This window comes from Pleurodeles waltl, chromosome 4_2, assembly GCF_031143425.1.
Source record: "Pleurodeles waltl isolate 20211129_DDA chromosome 4_2, aPleWal1.hap1.20221129, whole genome shotgun sequence".
Classification (NCBI taxonomy): domain Eukaryota; kingdom Metazoa; phylum Chordata; class Amphibia; order Caudata; family Salamandridae; genus Pleurodeles; species Pleurodeles waltl.
This window is the reverse complement of record NC_090443.1, coordinates 397,306,235-397,325,848: the sequence shown is the minus strand read 5'-3', so window position 1 is coordinate 397,325,848 and position 19,614 is coordinate 397,306,235. Positions and strand designations below refer to the sequence as shown.

At 45.5% G+C, this 19,614-nt stretch overlaps 1 protein-coding gene across 1 annotated transcript in view; it reads right to left on the bottom strand.

The window, feature by feature from the left end:
* Positions 1–15,613: 15,613 nt before the first annotated feature.
* LOC138292786 (quinone oxidoreductase-like protein 2) overlaps positions 15,614–19,614 on the bottom strand; it is a 194,311-nt gene continuing 190,310 nt past the window's right edge. The window contains exon 10 of the mRNA XM_069231558.1: positions 15,614–15,982. Coding sequence (XP_069087659.1) covers positions 15,914–15,982 — 69 coding nt within the window. The 3' untranslated portion in view covers positions 15,614–15,913. The remainder of the gene's footprint in view (positions 15,983–19,614) is intronic.

Genomic DNA, 19,614 nt, shown 5'->3' with positions numbered 1-19,614 from the left:
TTTCAAGGAGGATTGAGAACCATGAATGTCTGGTCCGTGTAGAAGCTACCGGGATGAGGGTGAGTGATGTTTGCCGGAGCTTTCCCACTACCTATGGAAAGGGTGGAGGAGAAGAAAAATCATAGGCAAATATCCCTGACCATTTCATCCACAGAGCACTGCCCATGAACTATGGGTGTGGGAACTTAGAGGCAAAGTTTGACGTTTTGCCTTTTTGTGAGTGGCAAAGAGGTCTACCTGTGGAAACCCACATCTGAAATAGAGGAGTAGGACGTGTGTGCGGAGTTCCCACTCGACTTATTGATGCGTGTTGCTGAGCAGGTTGCAAAGTCACTGTACACTCAAAGTAGGTACTCCACTAAGAGGTCTATCTGATGATGAATCTCCCAATGCCTATTCCTCTGCACTAGCGACGATAATTCCTGCAAATGGGTGCCATCTTGTTTATAAAGATAATACATGGCTGTCATATTGTCTGTCTTTTTTTGGCACTACCTTGCCTGAAAGGTCTGAAAGAAGGCTTTTAGGGCTAGATGAATGGCAAGATGTTCCAGGAATTGATGTAGTACCCCTGCTGCTGGGGTGATCCATGTCCCTGGATTATTATGTTGTGTAAATGAACCCTCCAGACAGTTCGGGATGTGTCTGTGGTGATTTTACCTTCAGTATAGGGTCCATGAAGGGCCTGACCTCCAACAGCACTGCAGAGAGCGATGAGTGTGGGACCTTACCAACACTAGATTTTGCAGATGACCATTTGCTTGTGACCATTTTGCTGAGAGGCACTCCTGTAGTGGGTGCATTTCGAGTCTTGCCTGGGGAACCATAGCAATGCAGGATGCCATATGCCTAAAAGGCGCATGATTGTTCTGACTGGAAGACAACAACTTGGCTGAAAAAAGAGGCAGAAGATACTGAAAGGCTAGCACCCTCTGTTAGTTGGTATATGCCTTGTTCTTGATGGCATTCCTGAGCGACCATATGAACAGCTGAATTTGAAGGGGCTATAGGTGCTTCTTGGTGGCATTTATGTTAAACCTCAAGCTGTAAAACAAGGAGATGGCCACCTGAGTGTGTGCTAAGCACCACTGTTTGTTTGAGCTCCTGATCAGTAAATCGTCTGAATAGGACAAGACATGTATGCCTCTTCTTCTGAGGTGGACGGCTACAACCACTAGACATTTTGTGAACGCTCTTTGGGCTGTAGTAACCCCAAAAAGGTAGTAGTTTGTATTGGTAGTGTTGTCCATTTAAAATGAAGTGAAGATATTGCCTGTGAACTGGATGGATTGGAAAGTGGAAAAAAAGCATCCTTCAGATCCGCCGTAGTCATGAAGTGTCCTTGCTGCAACAGTGTGATAACATCCTATAGGGTTTTCATATGCAAATGTTTTTCCACATTGTTCCATGTTTTTCCAAATGTTTTTCCAATTATAGCTCCTCAGTGACCCTCAAATGTATCGCCTACCCCATTGATGATGATAAGTGTTCTGTTGTCACAGATAGGATTGGGGCTGGCCAGGAGAGATGGTCTTGTATCCAATTCCTGTACTGCAGCTTCTGAAAAGATCCTCTAATAGTTGGGTACTGTGGGCCATCCATCAACTTAGCAATTATTGTGACCTTTTTAGGTCTTGCTAGGATAGCACATGTGCTGTTGCTTGCAAGACGTTTTGTTTACAGCCCGCACTTACTATTGGTTGGCTTCATCATCACTTTCATTTTCTTGCTTGTCTTTGGTCAGCTCATGCTGGTCTCACTTCCTCTTCGTCTGTTTGTCCATCCCGTGGAGCATGGATGAAGGTCTGCTTTCTTCACCACTGTGTGTCCTTCCACTGGTCCACTTTGAGGGACTTTTTTTTTTTTAACTTACCACTGTTGTTGCTTCTTTGCCAAGGTTTTTCCAAGACCACGTTTGAGAGGAATGTTACACGCTTAAGACCCAAAGAGGCTATGTCATAGACTCGTGGCTAAGGATGCGATCTTCCCTCAGGTCATACCATGTGTGTTGCTGTGTAATCACCAGCATCATCCTTCTTCTATGATCTACGCTGATCACATGCTCAACATTGTGAATGTGCCTGTTCCCAGGCCGCGCATGTTGATGTGTCAGTGGTGCCCTCTTAGCTGAACAGGAAGTTCCCTTGTTTCCTGTCCTGCATGTGAGGGATGTGTACTCGGAGAGGTGCTCCTCTGCGCACTCTGCCGAGGGGCTATCGGCACATGCACCATGTAGCAGAGCAGCTGTAATAAGCAGTAAAAGTGAGGCTACTCGGACAGAGAAGGCAACATGTGGAAAATAGTTGCAATATCATGAGCAAACAAGTTAGAGCCATGTGAATAAGACCCCTTTTAGTTGCCCATGAAATGTATGTGATTCTGAATGAGACCTCTTGCAGCTCCCCCGCAGACAGGATAGCAAACTTGTGCTCTTTCCTCCATTTATGTGCATTTTGCACATGCGTTTTCATGGGACATGAGGATTTAATATGTCATTCACATTGTCCCTCAGCTTGGTACTTTATTCAAGTGATGCTTCTAAATACTTTAGGCAGGGTGAGATGATGGTTTTCGTAGTTGTTCTCTTGTGTGACTAAAAGCCAAAAAGAAGAGACTGCCCAATTGCAATTGAATCCTCAGTACAAACTTCTGCTTGTTACATTTGATTCCCAAAGCCAGGCAAAAAAAAAAAAAAAAGCATTGGCAAAGTCAATTTGTCTCGCAAAAGAGAGCTGCCCGCATTGTCAATGGGTTTTTAAGGCATGTTGTATAGCAAAGCGGCTGCTGTGCAACATGGCTGAAATAAGTTCTGTGACAGAGCGCTGCCGCATCATAGCTTTTTTTTGCCAAAGCTTATTATTTTTTTCAGGATCCCATCAATCTGCGATCCAAAGAGATGTTCTCAGTTGCATGGCAGGTAGATAAGATGCGGCTGGACTTTTGGCTTAAAGCCAGATATGCAAAGCCAAGAGAGACCACACAGTATTAATGAGGTGTTTACCTCCCCTCCCCCACCCACGGGACAGCAGTGTTAAGGTGTGCCGAGTATGGTGGCACTAGAAATCTTTCGTCCTCCCATCACTAGTTCTGTTGCCAACTGGACTGCCAATTTGCCAGTGTGTGGTTGCCCTGACTGCTACCCTCTTGCCTGCTGCATCTATGCACCTGCTCTGGTCAGGTGGAGGAGCATCCCCTGTGGCTTGCACAGAAGCATGCATGCTAATGTTGTGCACCAACAAAAAGTCAGGGGGTACATGACCCTTAATACATATGGGGTCATATCGAGATGGCTTGTACTTTTTTCCCATATGCGGTGTAACCATCCTTGCTTTGACTGGGTCCAAAAACGCATGTCAGAGGCCCCCTTAAGCCTTCGCATCAACATGGGAAAAATTGAATGGAACGATCTGATTTAGCAAGAGTTTCATAAAGGAAATTTTCCTCTTCTGGTAAAACGTGCACGTCTGCCTTATGGTAGGCAGCTGCCCCTTGTATTGTGCCATGACAGGTGGTGAGAAGACTTGAAAGGGCCATGCTCCAATTATTGATTCCTTGGTGAGTCGATGGCATAATACTCCCATGGGACATCCCTTAGGCAGGGGTGAAAGTCCTAAAATTCCTGCAAAAATCTGTATGGGCACCCATTCTCCAAATGTGTGTGCTGACCTCTGAGGCAAATATGGGGAGAATAAGGGGGTGAAGGCTGAGGAGGTAGTTTAGGAGGTAAATATGATGGTGTTGGAGAAGACGGAGGACAGGCAAAAGGAGAAGGGATGGCTGCCATGTCTTTAAACCACTTTTGAGCTAGTAGGGTGGTCTCCAAAGGAGGTGATTCTTCGAAGGAAAGTCTTCTTGTTCTTCCTAAAGTGCTGATATTTTCTGGTGAAGGATATTTGGCAGTGATCTTCCCTGTTTGAGGATGAATGACAGCTTGTTCTGCTTTTCGTCAAGGTTTTCCTAAAAATTCTCAAAAATTGGCCTTTTGAAGTCATTAGAACTGATCGTGGAGGTGGTTCTCTAAGCCGGTGCATTCTTCTGTGCCGAACAAGGTACAGTGGCAAATGACGTCTTCGGCTTCAATGTGTGTTGAGTTTTATTGGTGCCGGCAGGTGTCTTTGGACCCGATGGCTGATGGGAATGGATGGGTTTGAGCAGATTCCATTTCAGCTCAATGCCTTCCCTATGTGGTGACCAGAGGCCCGAGGGGGTGGGGGGCCTGATGGCTGCATTTTTCTTATGAACAGGGCTAAAACCTTGAATCCCTTAGGAATGGTGCTGCAGCTCAGAGTGCTATCTCCTGTGAGACTTGAGATGTGCTTGGGTCTCAGCATCAGATTGCCTCTACAAAGCATCTATCTCTGCAGTAGTAAAAGGTCTTTTTGCACTGAAACACAAGACAGAAAGAACAAGCAGTGACATTAAACTTCAAAGGTTGAAGAGGCTATGGCAGTCAGTCAAAAGTATTAAGCAAGGCAACAACCTTTTTGAAAGAGGGTCCGTTCTGTCACCTACCACATGTGGGCGTTCTCTGTCATTAAGAGAGCAGATCCTGGGCACCTGGTCCCGACGGGGCGCCCGGAGGGATAGGGACCAAAGCTACACAACGGTCTCCGAAGTCTGGTGTGGTAGAGGAAGAAATATCGTAATAGATGCCTTAATCACAGCGGAGGGAACAAATATGAGGACCCGAAGCATTAACGTATCGAATCCGGGAGCCCGTTGGTACACGTCGGAACCCAATGGTGGAGAAAAACAATAGAGTAGGTGCCCATGCGCATCTGCTGTGAGGAATAAACTATGGGTGGAGTGATAGGGTACTATGAAACTCGAGAAGATTTCTTCAAACAAAAACAACTTGCAAATTCAGAGCCCAAGTCTAGATGGCAGGAGTATGCAGAACATGTGTATTTGCAGCCACACGTGCTACGAAAATGAGGTTATTTCGCTGAGGAAATGTTGTCTTACTAATATTTAAAATAGTATGCTTACACCCAAAGTCATCAACTTGGTGAAAACACCAAGTCGAAAGTTAGATTTTTGGGATATTGAAATTAGCAAAATTGTTGCTTTGAAAGTAACCAATGTTGGATTTTATAGTGACGGATAGTTGAAATCTATTGTTTTTCAACAAAAAAAAAAAAGAAAGACAAAACTACTTGTCGCCAACTTTAAATGTACATAGACTGGACAAAATCAGGCGATGCCTTTTAATGCATTCTTAGGCTGCTCTGAAGTGTAACAGCACTGCTCGCAGTGGAAGACTGTTACTGCCTTTGCTCTGCTGCGCTCCAGGACAGAAGATGCTTTATTTTGTAAAAGCACCAGCAGTTGCCCTTGCACCAGGGGGCTGTACCACGGATGTGAGATCTGAGAAGACCACAAGGCAGCCGGGAAGACTCAGACATTTAACATATCTGTGGCACACACCCACCCGCTCTGACTGATTCGGCATTATTTTCTTCCAGCTGCTAGTTCACTAAAAGAGCCAGATGCCACTATTTTAACATGCTGCCAATGGGATGTAGAATTTCAATGATTTGTATACTTAGGTTATGTTTAATTTGAAGACCTCAACAATAACATTTACAAAGATAAAGAGTTTTGAAAGTTTATTTTATTACATTTTCATAAATTGTACAATAAATATTCTCAAATTAATATTACCGTAATAAAACTGATGAACTAGTGAAGTCATTATCAGCAGATTACTTCCTAATGTCATCCCTTTTGTAATCTCTTCGTTCTCCCAAATGTGTACGCACACCTTCCTTGTGCTACTGAACTACACAGGACTCTGCTTTCTTTACCAAACTACAGTATGGTCAGACATTGTGTTCCCTCTACTCCCCGTTCCATGTTCTTTAATTGCCAGTTCTTAGCAATGTATCTTCTTCGATCTTCCAGTTCATTTTCTGCACCCTCTACTCCCCGTTCCATGTTCTTTAATTGCCAGTTCTTAGCAATGTATCTTCTTCGATCTTCCAGTTCATTTTCTGCACCAATTTTCACCACAGGTCTCGATCTCAACAGATTGTCAGGTCTGTCTCCTTTTTGCTTTCCAGAAAAGCTTTCTCTTACTACGCGCAGAAGCCAGTGGCTGAATATCTGTAGCAGAAACACAATGAAATTAACTTTCTGAGTATTCATTCTTGTAAACTATGGGGTTCAAAGCAAGAAAAGGTCGAGTCCGATATAAATCATGAGTGATTAGCTAAATGCCAGAAGATAACTCAGACAGTCGTTTCCGGACCTCGGTTTGTAATATTTTGATATCAAATAAAGCATTCGACTCTTGGTTGAAAAATGGCGCTGGCGAGATTATTGTGAACCCTAAGGAAGAGGAGATGGCCTGTCTATGTATTCTCTCCTCATATTTAAATAATCACTCATGATTTATGTTGGACTCAATGTTTTGACTGCTTCCCCCCACAAGATGTTCTTGCTTTGCACTCCATGGATGGGTCTTTGGGAAGCTGAGCCTCAGGGCTGTTAAGCACCTTGTAGTGAATACATCTGTATTGTGCATGTGTGATGTGTAATACTTGAGCTGCCTTTGTAAATTAGTATACTAAAAGGTATTCGCACACATGCAATAGTTCAAAGAAATTACACAACAATCAGTGAATAGTCATAATGATTAATTGCATGAAATTATACACACTCTGAAAAAATTCGAAAAAATTAGTACATCACAATTTAACACAATCTAAAGAAAGTTCCATTTAATATCGGGGCTCCACATCGCTCCTAAGATTAGGAGCTTCTATCTTAATTTCTATGTAATAGAATGGGAAAATCATAAGACTGACCCTATTATGATTTAATTTTCTTAACTAGTGACTCCATTTAGCCCCAGATATGTTATTATCACATTACTTTCCAAGGAACCCTATGTTATATGTAGCCCTATTCTAATAATACACTGTTTAGTAGGTAGAGTTAGACTTGAAAACAATTACAATATATTAAAGTGTAGCCCACCCTTATCTAATAAGTAATAGCCTCAAACTATTCATTATGTATCTCCCAAAAAGTACTCCATTTCATAATCAGTATTCAAACCCTGCTTTACAGCTCTTAATTTCAAAATCCAATATGACTCCTTTCTCCTAAGGGCTAATTCCCTATTTCCACCACGGGGGTTAACTGCACAATGGTCAAAACCCAAAAATTTAAATATTTTGTATTTAGCCTGTGGTTGGCATACCTTGATATGTGAAGCTATGGGGTAGCGCTCGTCCTCCAAATTAATTGCCCTTCAGTGTTCGGAGATTCTGACCTTTAACGGACGTATCGTGCTACCTATGTATATCCTGTCACATTTACATATAATCATATATACTACAAACTTCGTATTGCAGTCTATATGTGATTTAATAGACACTGGGTTACCATAGCAATCCACAAAATCCTTCTTGGGCTGCCAAGCCCATTTACATACTGTGCATGAACCACATTTTAAAAAAACCTAAATTGCGCTTCCCTAGCCAATCTAAATTCTTTCTCTCCAGTGTGTAGCTTGGGCTCTATATATTATGAAGGGTATTACCCCTTCTATATACAACATCAGGTCTATTGCCAATGTACTTCTTAAGTACATCATCCTGAGTTAATATTGGCCAGTATTTTTTCATACTCCTAATCAGTCTCTTAGACTTCTCCGTGTAATCTAAGATAATCCTAATCTTCTGATCCTCATCTTTTGTTTTGGTGTCACCCTCTTGTGTATCCTGACCTAGTGTCTGTCTGCGTGACATTTTCCTCACTTTCTGCATGGATTTCCTAATAGTATTTTCGGAGTATCCCCTAGCTAAAAATCTCCATCCCATATTATCAATTTCCTCAAGGAAGTCACTATTTTTACTGCAATTTCTTCTTGCTCTAATCATTTCTCCAAGCGGTATTGCCTCAATCTGATGCTGTGGATGAGCACTGGTAGAATGCAGTATATTGTTACATGAGGTTGGTTTACGATACAGTCTACTCTCTATTTTATTATCTTCGACGAACAGTTCCACGTCCAAACATTCCAAGCGTGTCTCACTATATTTATATGTGAACTTGATATTCACATCATTACTATTAAGGTATTTACAGAAATCCTCCAATGTGTTAACATCTCCTGTCCATAACATAAAACAATCATCGATGTATCGTCCCCAATATAAAATATGGGTGTGCCATTTCACTGCATTTGAACCCCATATCCAAATTTCCTCAAACCATCCCATAAACAAGTTAGCATATGAGGGGGAAAATTTTGATCCCATGGCTACACCCTGTTTTTGTTTGTACCAATCATTTTTAAATAGAAAATAGTTGTTATTAAGTATAAACTCTATCATACTAATTATCATCTTCGTATGTTCCATCAAACTGGCAGACCTCTTGTGCAAAACATGTTCTATTGCTTGAATGCCAAATTTATGCTGTATACTTGTATACAGTGCCACCACATCTAGGGTGACCATGATCATACCTGTATCCCATTGTATATCCGAAAGTATGCTTAGTATATGTTTTGTGTCTTTAATATAGGAAGGTAAATTATGAACAAAAGATTGTAAGAAAGTATCTACAAATTCCGATAATCTTTCTGTAGGACCACCCACACCCGAGACTATTGGTCTTCCAGGTGGAAATACAGATTGTTTATGAATCTTAGGTAGCGTGTATATACAAGGATATTTAGGACGATAGACCTGAAGATATAGATATTCATCCTCATCCAGTAGTTCCCTCTCTCTCCTTCAGCATATTGTTGATATCTCTGGTCATAGTGTTAATAGGATTGGAGACTACCGTCTCATAGCAATTTTCATAATTCAGTTGTGTATAAATCTCCTGCTCATAATCTTTACAGTTCAAAATCACTATATTTCCACCCTTATCCGCTCTTTTAATAATCACAGTTTCATCCAGTCTTAGAGATTTTAGTGCATTAGATTCCTCTTTATTCAAATTTGGTTTGTTCATATATATCCTTCTCATATCTTCTCTGTTCAGGTCTGCCCATACCATTTTGTAAAAGGTTTCTATATTGCTATCCAATGCAAATCTAGGTACCCAAGTTGACCTTTGTTTCAGGCCACTGGTGACATGTATATTCAATGGTAAATTCAGATCTTGTAATACAGTGGAAACCGTTATAGGATATTCTTCATAATCAGTAATTGTCATTAGTGCCACTGTATCATATATGTCCTGAATAGACAAACCACTAAGCACCGTTTTTTTATGTAAGATTTGTTGAGTATCCTTTTTACGTAGCTCAAAATATTTTTTTATTTTTAGTTTTCTGATAAACTTATACAAATCTATCTTAGATTTACATATGTCTCCAACTAATGATGGACAGAAACCTAGACCCCAATTTAGAAGACCAATCATATCTGGAGATAATGGTTTATCCGACAAATTTACCACATTATTCTCATCTTTGTAAATTAGTACCAGTTATAAATCATGTTTTGCCGACAGATCAGTAACAGCAGCATTTTCTTGCAATGCAGTTGAAATACCGTCATCCATGCCAGTAATTGTGGTGCATCCTCATGAGAGTGAGCGCAACTTGCATAATTCCGTGTAGCGCAGTCATGCGGAATTAACCCAAAGATTCTGTAAAATCATGCGGAATTACGCAAGAAGAATTCTGCATTTAGCGATATTTTCTTAGCACAAAAGTGCCCCGGAGTGTCCAAAATGGACGCGAGGATGCATTTTGTGCTAAGAAATAGCGTTAGATGCAGCCGCTAGCACTCGCTCAATGTGTGCCTGGCTTAGGATTTACCCCCAACTTAATTCTGACATTTAGCGCTATTTTTTTTTTTTAGAGTAAAATGCAGATTCATATTACACTAACAAATAGTGCTAAATGCAAAAGAACACGTATAGCGAGTAGCTGTGCTCGCTTAATGTGCTCTTCAGGAAGGATTTTTCCACCCAATTACTCTACACTACACAAGCGGTCTTAATCGCATTATTGTCTGTAATTCCGTGTCAAGGACTAAGGGGGAATCACTGAAGTTCTCCAATTTCTCAAGCATAGTTGAACTTCCGCCCAGGCCTAATCCTCATGCCATCATAGCAGCCAAATTCGGTTTCCACACACCGTGGGAAATGTTTCTATTTCTCAGATTCAATCAATAGGTGGGCTTGCTGGGGGAAAGATGCATGGTCAGGTTAGTGAAGTCTTGTTCGATAATCGTGCAAACTGCATATTTCGATTGATGTATCTGTGGTTGGACTGTATGAAAGTCACTCAAAAACCCAGTAAAATGCCATAATCTCACATTGAGTGCAGGAGCTCTATGTAGGGTCAATTGCAGGCTCCTCGGCGTCAACTTTCTCGTGCTCTACCACATCCTGCTCTTGCTTCTTCAGGTACTCCTCAACACTGTTCCAGAACCACCTTTTAACCTGTGCGAGCAGAGCTTTTTTATATCAGCTAGTGTCTCAAAAAACGGATAACAACATCAGGAAAATTAGGATAATTCATACCAGCGTAGTTTAATTTGAATGTTAAAAATGCCTATTGTCAATTTGTACATATCCTGTTCAGTTTTTTCCATTACTACATTTTACGTTTTCTGTTTTTCTAGTTTACCCAAAGGATACACTGTTATTTGCAGAGTTTTATACGCACAACTCTGCACAGAGTGCTGATGCATCCGAGGTTCTAGAAGTGAGCCTCTTTGTCTGCAATCCCGTCAGGCTCCCAAATCTAGCCTGTGCTGCCAATGTAGGGTTAGAAGAACCCCCACACCCAAACCACCCTCACCACTGGGGAAAAGACAGCCCACTCTTCTACAAGCTAACTCAATAAAACAGTATGGAATACCAAAAATAAAGTTTGGCCTTTAATACAATCAATCAATCAATGCATTTATAGAGCGTGCTACTCACCCGAGAGGGTCTCAAGGCGCTGGGGGGAGGTGAAGGGGGGGGGGGGGGGCGGGGAGAGAGTTACTGCTGCTCGAAAAGCCATGTCTTGAGGAGTTTCCTGAAGGCAAGATGGTCCTGGGTAGTTCTTAGGTGTGCGGGGAGGGAGTTCCATGCTTTGGCTGCCAGGTAGGTAAATGATCTTCCTCCGGCGGTGGTTCTGCGGATCCGTGGGACGGTGGCGAGGGCGAGGCTGGCTGAGCGGAGCTGACGGGTGGGTGCGTAGAACGAGAGGCGGCTGTTGAGGTATTCGGGGCCCATGTTGTGGAGTGCTTTGTGTGCGTGGGTGAGGTGCCTGAAGGTGATCCTCTTGTTGATGGGGAGCCAGTGAAGGTGTCTCAGGTGGGCTGATATGTGGCTGTGGTGAGGGATGTCGAGGATGAGGCGTGCGGAGGCGTTCTGTATGCGTTGCAGACGTTTCTGAAGCTTTGCGGTGGTACCTGCGTATAGGGTGTTTCCGTAGTCCAGACGGCTCGTGACGAGGGCATGGGTAACTGTCTTTCTGGTTTCAGCGGGGATCCATCAGAAGATTTTTCGAAGCATGCGTAGGGTGTTGAAGCATGATGAAGACGGCGTTGACTTGCTTGGTCATAGTGAGGAGGGGGTCCAGGATGAATCCGAGGTTGCGTGCGTGTTCCGAGGGGGTTGGTGCGGTGCCCAGCGCCGTGGGCCACCAGGAGTCGTCCCAGGTGGATGGGGATTGTCCGAGGATGAGGACCTCCGTTTTGTCTGAGTTCAGTTTTAGGCGGCTGAGCTTCATCCATTCCGCGACGTCTTTTACTCCTTCCTGTAGGTTGGTTTTAGCGGTGGTTGGGTCTTTGGTGAATGAGAGTATCAGCTGGGTGTCGTCGGCGTAGGAGATGATGTTGATGTTGTGTTTGCGTGCGATGGCGGCGAGGGGGCTCATGTAGATATTGAAGAGGGTTGGGCTGAGCGAGGATCCTTGGGGTATGCCGCAGATGATCTCGGTGGGTTCTGAGCGGAAGGGAGGGAGGTGGACTCTCTGAGTTTTGTCGGAGAGCAACGAGATGATCCAGTCTAGGGCCTGTCCTAGGATTCCCGTGGTGCGGAGGCGGGTTATTAGGGTGCGATGGCATACGGTGTCGAAGGCAGCCGAGAGGTCCAGGAGGATGAGGGCGGTTGTTTCTCCGTTGTCCATCAGAGTCCTGATGTCGTCGGTGACTGCGATGAGGGCGGTTTCTGTGCTGTGGTTGGCTCGAAATCCAGATTGAGAAGGGTCGAGCGAGTTGTTAGCCTCGAGAAAGGCGGTCAGCTGTTTATTGACGGTCTTCTCGATGACCTTGGCCGGGAAGGGGAGAAGAGAGATGGGGTGGAAGTTCTTCAGGTCTTTGGGATCAGCCATGGGTTTTTTCAGGAGGATGTTGACTTCCGCGTGTTTCCAGCTCTCGGGGAAGGTGGCTGATGTGAACGAGCTGTTGATGTTCTGGAGATGGGGGGCGATGACGGAGTCTGCTTTGTTGAAGATGTGATGGGGACAAGGGTCCGCGGGGGAGCCGGAGTGGATGGTATTCATGATGCTTCTGGTCTCTTCTGAACTGATAGGGGTCCAGTAGCTGAGTGTAGTGGTGGGGGCTGCTGGTTCGGTGGTAGGGGGCAGGGTCTGGGGTCCGAAGCTGTCATGTAGATCTGCGATCTTTCGGTGGAAGAACGTAGCGAGGGAGTTGCGGAGTTCCTGTGAGGGTGTGATGTCGTTGGAGCTAGCGCTAGGGTTGGAGAGCTCTTTGACGATGTTGAAGAGTTCCTTGCTGTTGTGGGTGTTGTTGTCTAGTCGCTCTTTGAATGAAGTCCTTTTGGTGGAGCGGATCAGCTGGTGGTGTTTACGGGTGAAGATCTGGAGGACTGTCATGTTTTCTGTGGTTCGTTCCCTGCGCCAGGTTTTTTCAAGGGTTCGGCAGGATTTCTTGGATTCCTTGAGGGCGTCCGTGAACCATGGGGGCTTCCTGATGCTGGTCCAGCTTGGGGGGCTTTTAAGTGGAGCGAGGTTTTCGGCACAGTTGGTGATCCACTGTGTGAGGCTGTGGGCTGCATTGTTGGCGTTAGCGATGTTGGCTGGTGGGTTTTGGCTCAGTGTTGAGAGGAGCTGCTCTGTGGAGATTTTGCTCCAGCATCTGCAGGGGATTTGTTGTGTGATGGTGGTGAGTCTCCCGTTTGAAGGTGAAGTGGACGCATCTGTGGTCGGTCCAGTGTAGCTCGGAGGAGTGGCTGAAGGAGATGTGCTTGCTAGCGGAGAAGATGGGGTCGAGTGTGTGGCCAGCGGTGTGGGTGGGGGTGTTCACCAGGTGCTTGAGTCCGAGGTTGGCGAGCAGGGTGGCGGTGTTGTTGTCGTTGTTTTTCTCCAGGTGGAAGTTCAGGTCCCCGAGGAGGATGTAGTCTGGTGAGGCTAGTGCGTGCGGGCTGATGAAGTCTGTGATGGTTTCGCTGAATTGGGCGCGTGGGCCCGGGGGTCTGTAGACGAGTGTTCCTCTGAGGGTCGGTGTGGATCTGGAAGTGTATGTGTTCGGCGGCGAGGGAGGTGTCCTCGGTGGTGATCGTGATGTTGATGGTGTTCCTGTAGATGATGGCGATTCCTCCTCCGGTTCAGTTGATGCGTTCCTTCCGGGCGATGGCTATGGCGATGTCCGGAGCCGAGGAGGCGTTCATCCAGGTTTCTGTGATGAAGGCGACGTCTGGTGCTGTTGTGTCCAGGAGGTCCCATAGTTCTATGGCGTGCTTGTGGACAGAGCGTGTGTTGAGGAGGATGCACTTGAGGTGGTTGTTGTTGCGAGGGCCGGTGGGTGATCTGCAGGTCCGGTGGAATGTGTGCTTGCAGGCTTGGCAGGTGAAGGGTCCATGGGTTTGTTTAGGGATGGCTCGGTAGCAGGTGGCCGTTCGTCCGGTTTTGAGGGCGTAGAGGGAGACGGTGTCGTATCTTAGTCAGGTGTTTTGAGTGCGGTGGGGGCCAGGGGTTCTGGCGCTGGGCGCGGACGGGCGCAGACGGGCTTGCCTTTGGCGCGCCAGCAGCCGTCATAAGAAGGAAGGGGGGGAGGGGTCAGCTGGGAGGCGGGAGGGACGGAGAGCAAATGGGAGCAGGGGGGGCGGGGCCGCAAGGGTGGCAGCGGCGGGAAAGGAGTGAAGCGCTAGGACAGGAGGAGAATGGAGAATGGAGGAAAAAGGAAGAAAAAGAAACAAAAAAGAAGAAAATGGAAGAAAAAGAAACACGAAAGGAGAGAATGGAAGAAAAAAGAGACAAGAAAGGAGAAAATGGAAGAAAAAGAAACAAGAAAGAAGAAAATGGAAGAAACAAGAAAGGAACGACAAAGGAGGTAACAGGGATCTACCTGGCAGGGGCCTGGGCAGGCGGAGCTGAAGCGGCGGGGAAGCGACCTACCCGAGGGTCAAGGGTCGCTGTCTCTGCCGTGCAGCGGGCGTCATAAGAAGGAAGGGGGGACGAGGGGTCAGCTGGGAGGGACGGAGAGCCAATGGGAGCAGGGGGGCGGGGGCGCAAGGGTGGCAGCGGCTGGAAACGAGCGAAGCGCTAGGACAGGAGGAGAATGGAGGAAAAAGGAAGAAAAAGAAACAAGAAAGAAGAAAATGGAAGCAAAAGAAACACGAAAGGAGAGAATGGAAGAAAAAAGAGACAAGAAAGGAGAAAATAGAAGAAAAAGAAACAAGAAAGAAGAAAATGAAAGAAACAAGAAAGGAACGACAAAGGAGGTAACAGGGATCTACCTGGCAGGGGCCTGGGCAGGCAGGGCTGCAGCGGCGGGGAAGCGACCTACCCGAGGGTCAAGGGTCGCTGTCTCTGCCACGCAGCGGCCGTCATAAGAAGGAAGGGGGGGAGGAGGGGTCAGCTGGGAGGCGGAGGGTTCGGAGAGCCAATGGGAGCAGGGGGGGCGGGTCCGCAAGGGTGGCAGCGGCGGGAAACGAGCGAAGCACTAGGACAGGAGGAGAATGGAGGAAAAAGGAAGAAAAAGAGACAAGAAAGGAGAGAATGGAAGAAAAAAGAGACAAGAAAGGAGAAAATGGAAGAAAAAGAAACAAGAAAGAAGAAAATGGAAGAAACAAGAAAGGAACGACAAAGGAGGTAACAGGGATCTACCTGGCAGGGGCCTGGGCAGGCGGAGCTGCAGCGGTGGGGAAGCGACCTACCACACCTTACCAAGATAATATTGTAACACGAAGAGAAAAGGTAAGGGGTAGAGAACAGCATGCTGTAAATTTAAATTAGACACACATTGCTTTATCCATAATGTAGACGTCACTGTTACATTATCAGCTCTCGGTATTCTGCAAATGCCAGTTGCACCCCTGCCTTTTTGTCCCAGCTCTAAAACTGGCAGATTATAGGTTTTATTGCTTTAAATGAACTGACGTTTTCTTAGCTCATTCGTAAGTTAAGACCTGATTGTGTGGCGGACGGGTTTCTCCGTCAGAAATGTGACAGATATCCCTTCTGCTGTATTTCTATCTCCACTGGCTATAATGGGATTGTAATACGGCGGACGGGATATTCGGCATGTTTGTGATGGAGTAACCCCCTCTGCCAAACTAGAAATCAGGCCCCTTGTCTCAATCAGTGTCATCTTATTGCTTCACAATTTCCAAGTTGTCCTCTGAGATGTGTACACCAAGCCACATCTTTAGCTCACTGTCAATTTAGCAATCTGCAGGCTTGAAATTTCCAAACATTTTTATGATAGGTAACAGAAAGCAAATTTATGAATGCTTACAAGACATGACTTTCTGAACATGTCCAGGCTGAGCTTGTACAATTTGAGATAAATGTGTTTCAGGTCTTTGTTTTGCAGTTTGTATGGTCAAAGTAACCCCTCCTCCATGTGGTACCCGGCACTGCCACAAGCTCTTGTTTCCGGCTTCACGTACAGATGAACATTGCACTGGAGGATTTTCTGGGATCTTTGCAGCAGAAGAGGATATCAGCATCCTTCTTCTAAATAGGATGCTGTTTGGTTCATGATATCTCAAGAACAACCTTTCCCATGGACTGGCGCCCAGCTACATGAGCAAAAGCCTCGTTCACCTGTAAACAGAAGGAAAAGAGGGACTCAGTCTCCTTTAGAAATAAGCATATACCTTAATTACCACTTTCTAAGTTAATAGTGAGGACCACATAAAACAGGGTTTTTCATAATGTGAGAAAATGTCTGTAAAAATAAAAGTCGATTATTATTAGTTTATCTTTGAAGTTTATTATTAAAACCTAGCATGGGCCAAGTCTACTTATCGAGGGGCGTTCTGTGAGCAGGGGACCAGAGTTTAAGGTTTAGGTCAGAAGACATAGTCGGTTGGGATGGAAATGCCCCTTATATAGAAAACAGGCGTTTACCCCTGCCCTATATGCCCAAATACATGTGAAAACCAAGATTTTGACTTAACTTTTGGCCCAAGCATCTGCTAAGTGTGTGCGCAGAGGCTAAAGCTATCCTGGACAACGCAACATCTAGGAACTGTCCAGTGACCTGGAGTGATGCACTAATCATGCCCTCCTTATATTAGGCAATGGACTGCTGTTCTTGCACTTGGTTCATCACGTAAAGCGGTGGTGGCAGCATACCATGTGTTGAGGATGTGTTGTGCGATTGGATGTTTTTCTCTTTGTCCTTGAGAGCACAGTCTACTGAGTCCCCTCATGTAAAGTTCCACTGTTATATAAAACCTGATCTGGAACCTTACACCAACATTCTGTGTGTACAGGATGTGCGAGTATGTGCAATTTGAGTGTAGCAAGTGTATGGTAGTATGTCTCTATGTGGTGTCTGATTACCAGGGTCAGTGGGATCCATTTTGGACGCCCCTGGTTCAGCATGGCACACGATGGAGGTATAAATGGCTTACTCAGACAGTGCAAGTGCATTGTTTGCATTCCTGTGGCTGGAGAATAGAAACCAAGACACTGGAGAGAGGAGGACAACTGTCTAAACATTTCCAGAGGTCCTTGTTAGCAAAGGACTGCTGTTTAGGTGTTTCTGAGCACTGTCATTTGGCTGACAGTAGAGGTGTGGAGTGGAACCACAGTTTCTGTTGTTCAAGGGGAAGAGTTTCTAGGAAGGACTTGCCCTTTCCTCTGTCTCCAGTTACTGCTCCAAGAAGGTAATGGCAGTCAGATACAGAGGAGTGACACTTCTTCGCTCGCATGTTTTTGATGCTCCTGCTTCGAGCCTCCCTCACTGCTCCCTGATAAAAGAACCATCACTTTGCACAAAGCCGATGCCGGGAGAGTGACCTGAATAGGACATATTATGAAACAATCAAAACCGGTTCTGAAACATTAGACAGTGGATTCACATCTCATGTCAGGAAGATGCATATAAAAGTGGGATCCAAACCAGCCTCTGTTCTACTTCAAAGTTCGTAATGACCAACAAACGGATTTCTCAGCACAGTATTTGAAAGAATGCACTGTGATCGCGGCTATTGCCTGCATGATAGACAGTCTCAACGAGATGAGGGAACATCAACTGAAATCTGCACTTTCTGCTGCGGGAGCTGAGGGCCTGCCTAGTGCACAGAAAACTCCCTTCTGAGAGAGGGAGGGAGTACGGCTGGCCTTGCACGAGGAGAAGCCCAGTGTTTATCTAGTGTGCAGAATCAGAATAGCCTGAAAGAGCAATAGACTGCTAGGGAATGAATCCAGGAGCAACCCCAGTGTGGAAGATGTTCCCCTGGACTCTGTAAATGGTTCTCAGTGTGAACTGCGTCAAGTCTTCTCCTTAAAGCATGCATCAAACAAGATCATCAGGCCGCCACAGCTGAAAGACTGGTGCTGCTGATGTCAGAATACATGTAGTCATAACTTGTGTGCATCCTGACTGCCCATATGTCAAAATTGCTAAAATAATCCGTGGGGTCGTAAACTGGTGGGTGTCCGCAAATGCTGAGCTCACATCCTTCCTGCACCTGGCCTGGGAAGGCAGTAAGCTACTGAAGCCATCGGGTTCCCAGCAAGGCCACTGAAGCCCTAACAATTCCAAAACAGCTGCTGCAGAAATGGGACCACTGTAGACGTCCATCCCGCCTGAACGAAGGCTCCAATTGCCACAAACAGGTAACTGTGGGGCATAACAACTGACTGCGAATGAGAGATAGGGAAGTACCCTAGAGCCTGATGCACAAACTAAGATCTTTTCTGTATAAGAATTACATGGATGGAAAACAAACTGACCTATTGGGTGCAAAGGTGCCTTGCGAGTGAGTGGGTGACTGCATCAGAGTCTAGTCAGCACTGAGTCCCAAATTAGATACTATGGCTCATGGGCACCGAACAACAGTATTAGCAGGGAGTGAGCACTGAAGAATGTTATGCTTAGTATCTGGAACAGGATTTTAACCCTCTACTGTATTCACCTAATTGTGCTGTGTAGTATTAGAGTACTTTCCTTAACTCCAAAAGACCAGCATTGGGCAGGCGAAACAAGTTACTGACATCTGGTAAAGTTATTTCTGGTGCGTAATCGATCTAACTGAAGATTCCCCACCTTTAGAATATCCCAGTTGCCGGATCAGGCCTGGAAAATTCTTCCAGCCACGGCTCCAACCCTCTGACAGATGGTGCGGTGACTCTTTAGCGATCTTGTATTGCCCCAGGAGTGATAGAGTTGGGCTGAATACAGGCACCGCCCCTCCGTGCTGACATCAGTTTCTCAACCTTTCCCCTTCCACAACCCAGACCACTGTGAACATATTGAAGGTGACAGTGTGCCAAACTCTAACTTGTCACCTTTTTGCTCTGTACAGTTATCTACTCTACAGGGCAGGGCGGGGATAGGACAGTGAGTGATCTGCAGTTAGAGTATCCACCAGACCGAGCGCTACTGAAGGCAAATAACTTGTTCTGCAGATGGTTACAGATTACTCACCTCGAGAAAAGACACCATTGCAGAAGGACTATCCGGCTTGTCAGAGTACTTTTGTCCACACTCTGCCTTTCTTGCTGCCAGTGTAACCCACAAAGAGCTCATCATCGACAAGGTGGTCCTTTAAACAGACCAAGGTAAAGTTCAGGGCTCTTTTTGGGTCAAGCCAATGAAGTCTCTCCCTCCTTTTTTGGGGGTGCAGGGGTGCGAAGAAGGCTGGTAGGGTAATCAAATATACAACAAGAGAGCATGACACCATTTTTGGCAGGAAGGTGGCCTAAGTTATCAGCACCAATTCTTCTGGAAAGAAAGTGCTGTAGGGAGGTTACACCAACAGCTCACTTACAAGGCACGCAGATGTGATCATGAGAATGAAAATGTCACTTACCCAGTGTACATCTGTTCGTGGCATCAGTCGCAGTAGATTCGCATGTTCTGCAATAGCTCGCCATCTGGTGTTGGGCCGGAGTGTTACAAGTTGTTTTTGTTCGAAGAAGTCTTTCGAGTCACGGGACCGAGTGACTCCTCCTTTTGTCTCCATTGCGCATGGGCGTCGACTCCATCTTCGATTGTTTTTCCCCGCAGAGGGTGAGGTAGGAGTTGAATTGTAGTAATAGTGCCCATGCAATGGAGTGACTAAGTATGCACCTATTTAAGGTTGAGATGATACATATATAAATAATTGAAGGTAACTTCCAAACTGCTACAGGCTCCCGGGGAGGCGGGTGGGCACATGCGAATCTACTGCGACTGATGCCACGAACAGATGTACACTGGGTAAGTGACATTTTCAGTTCGA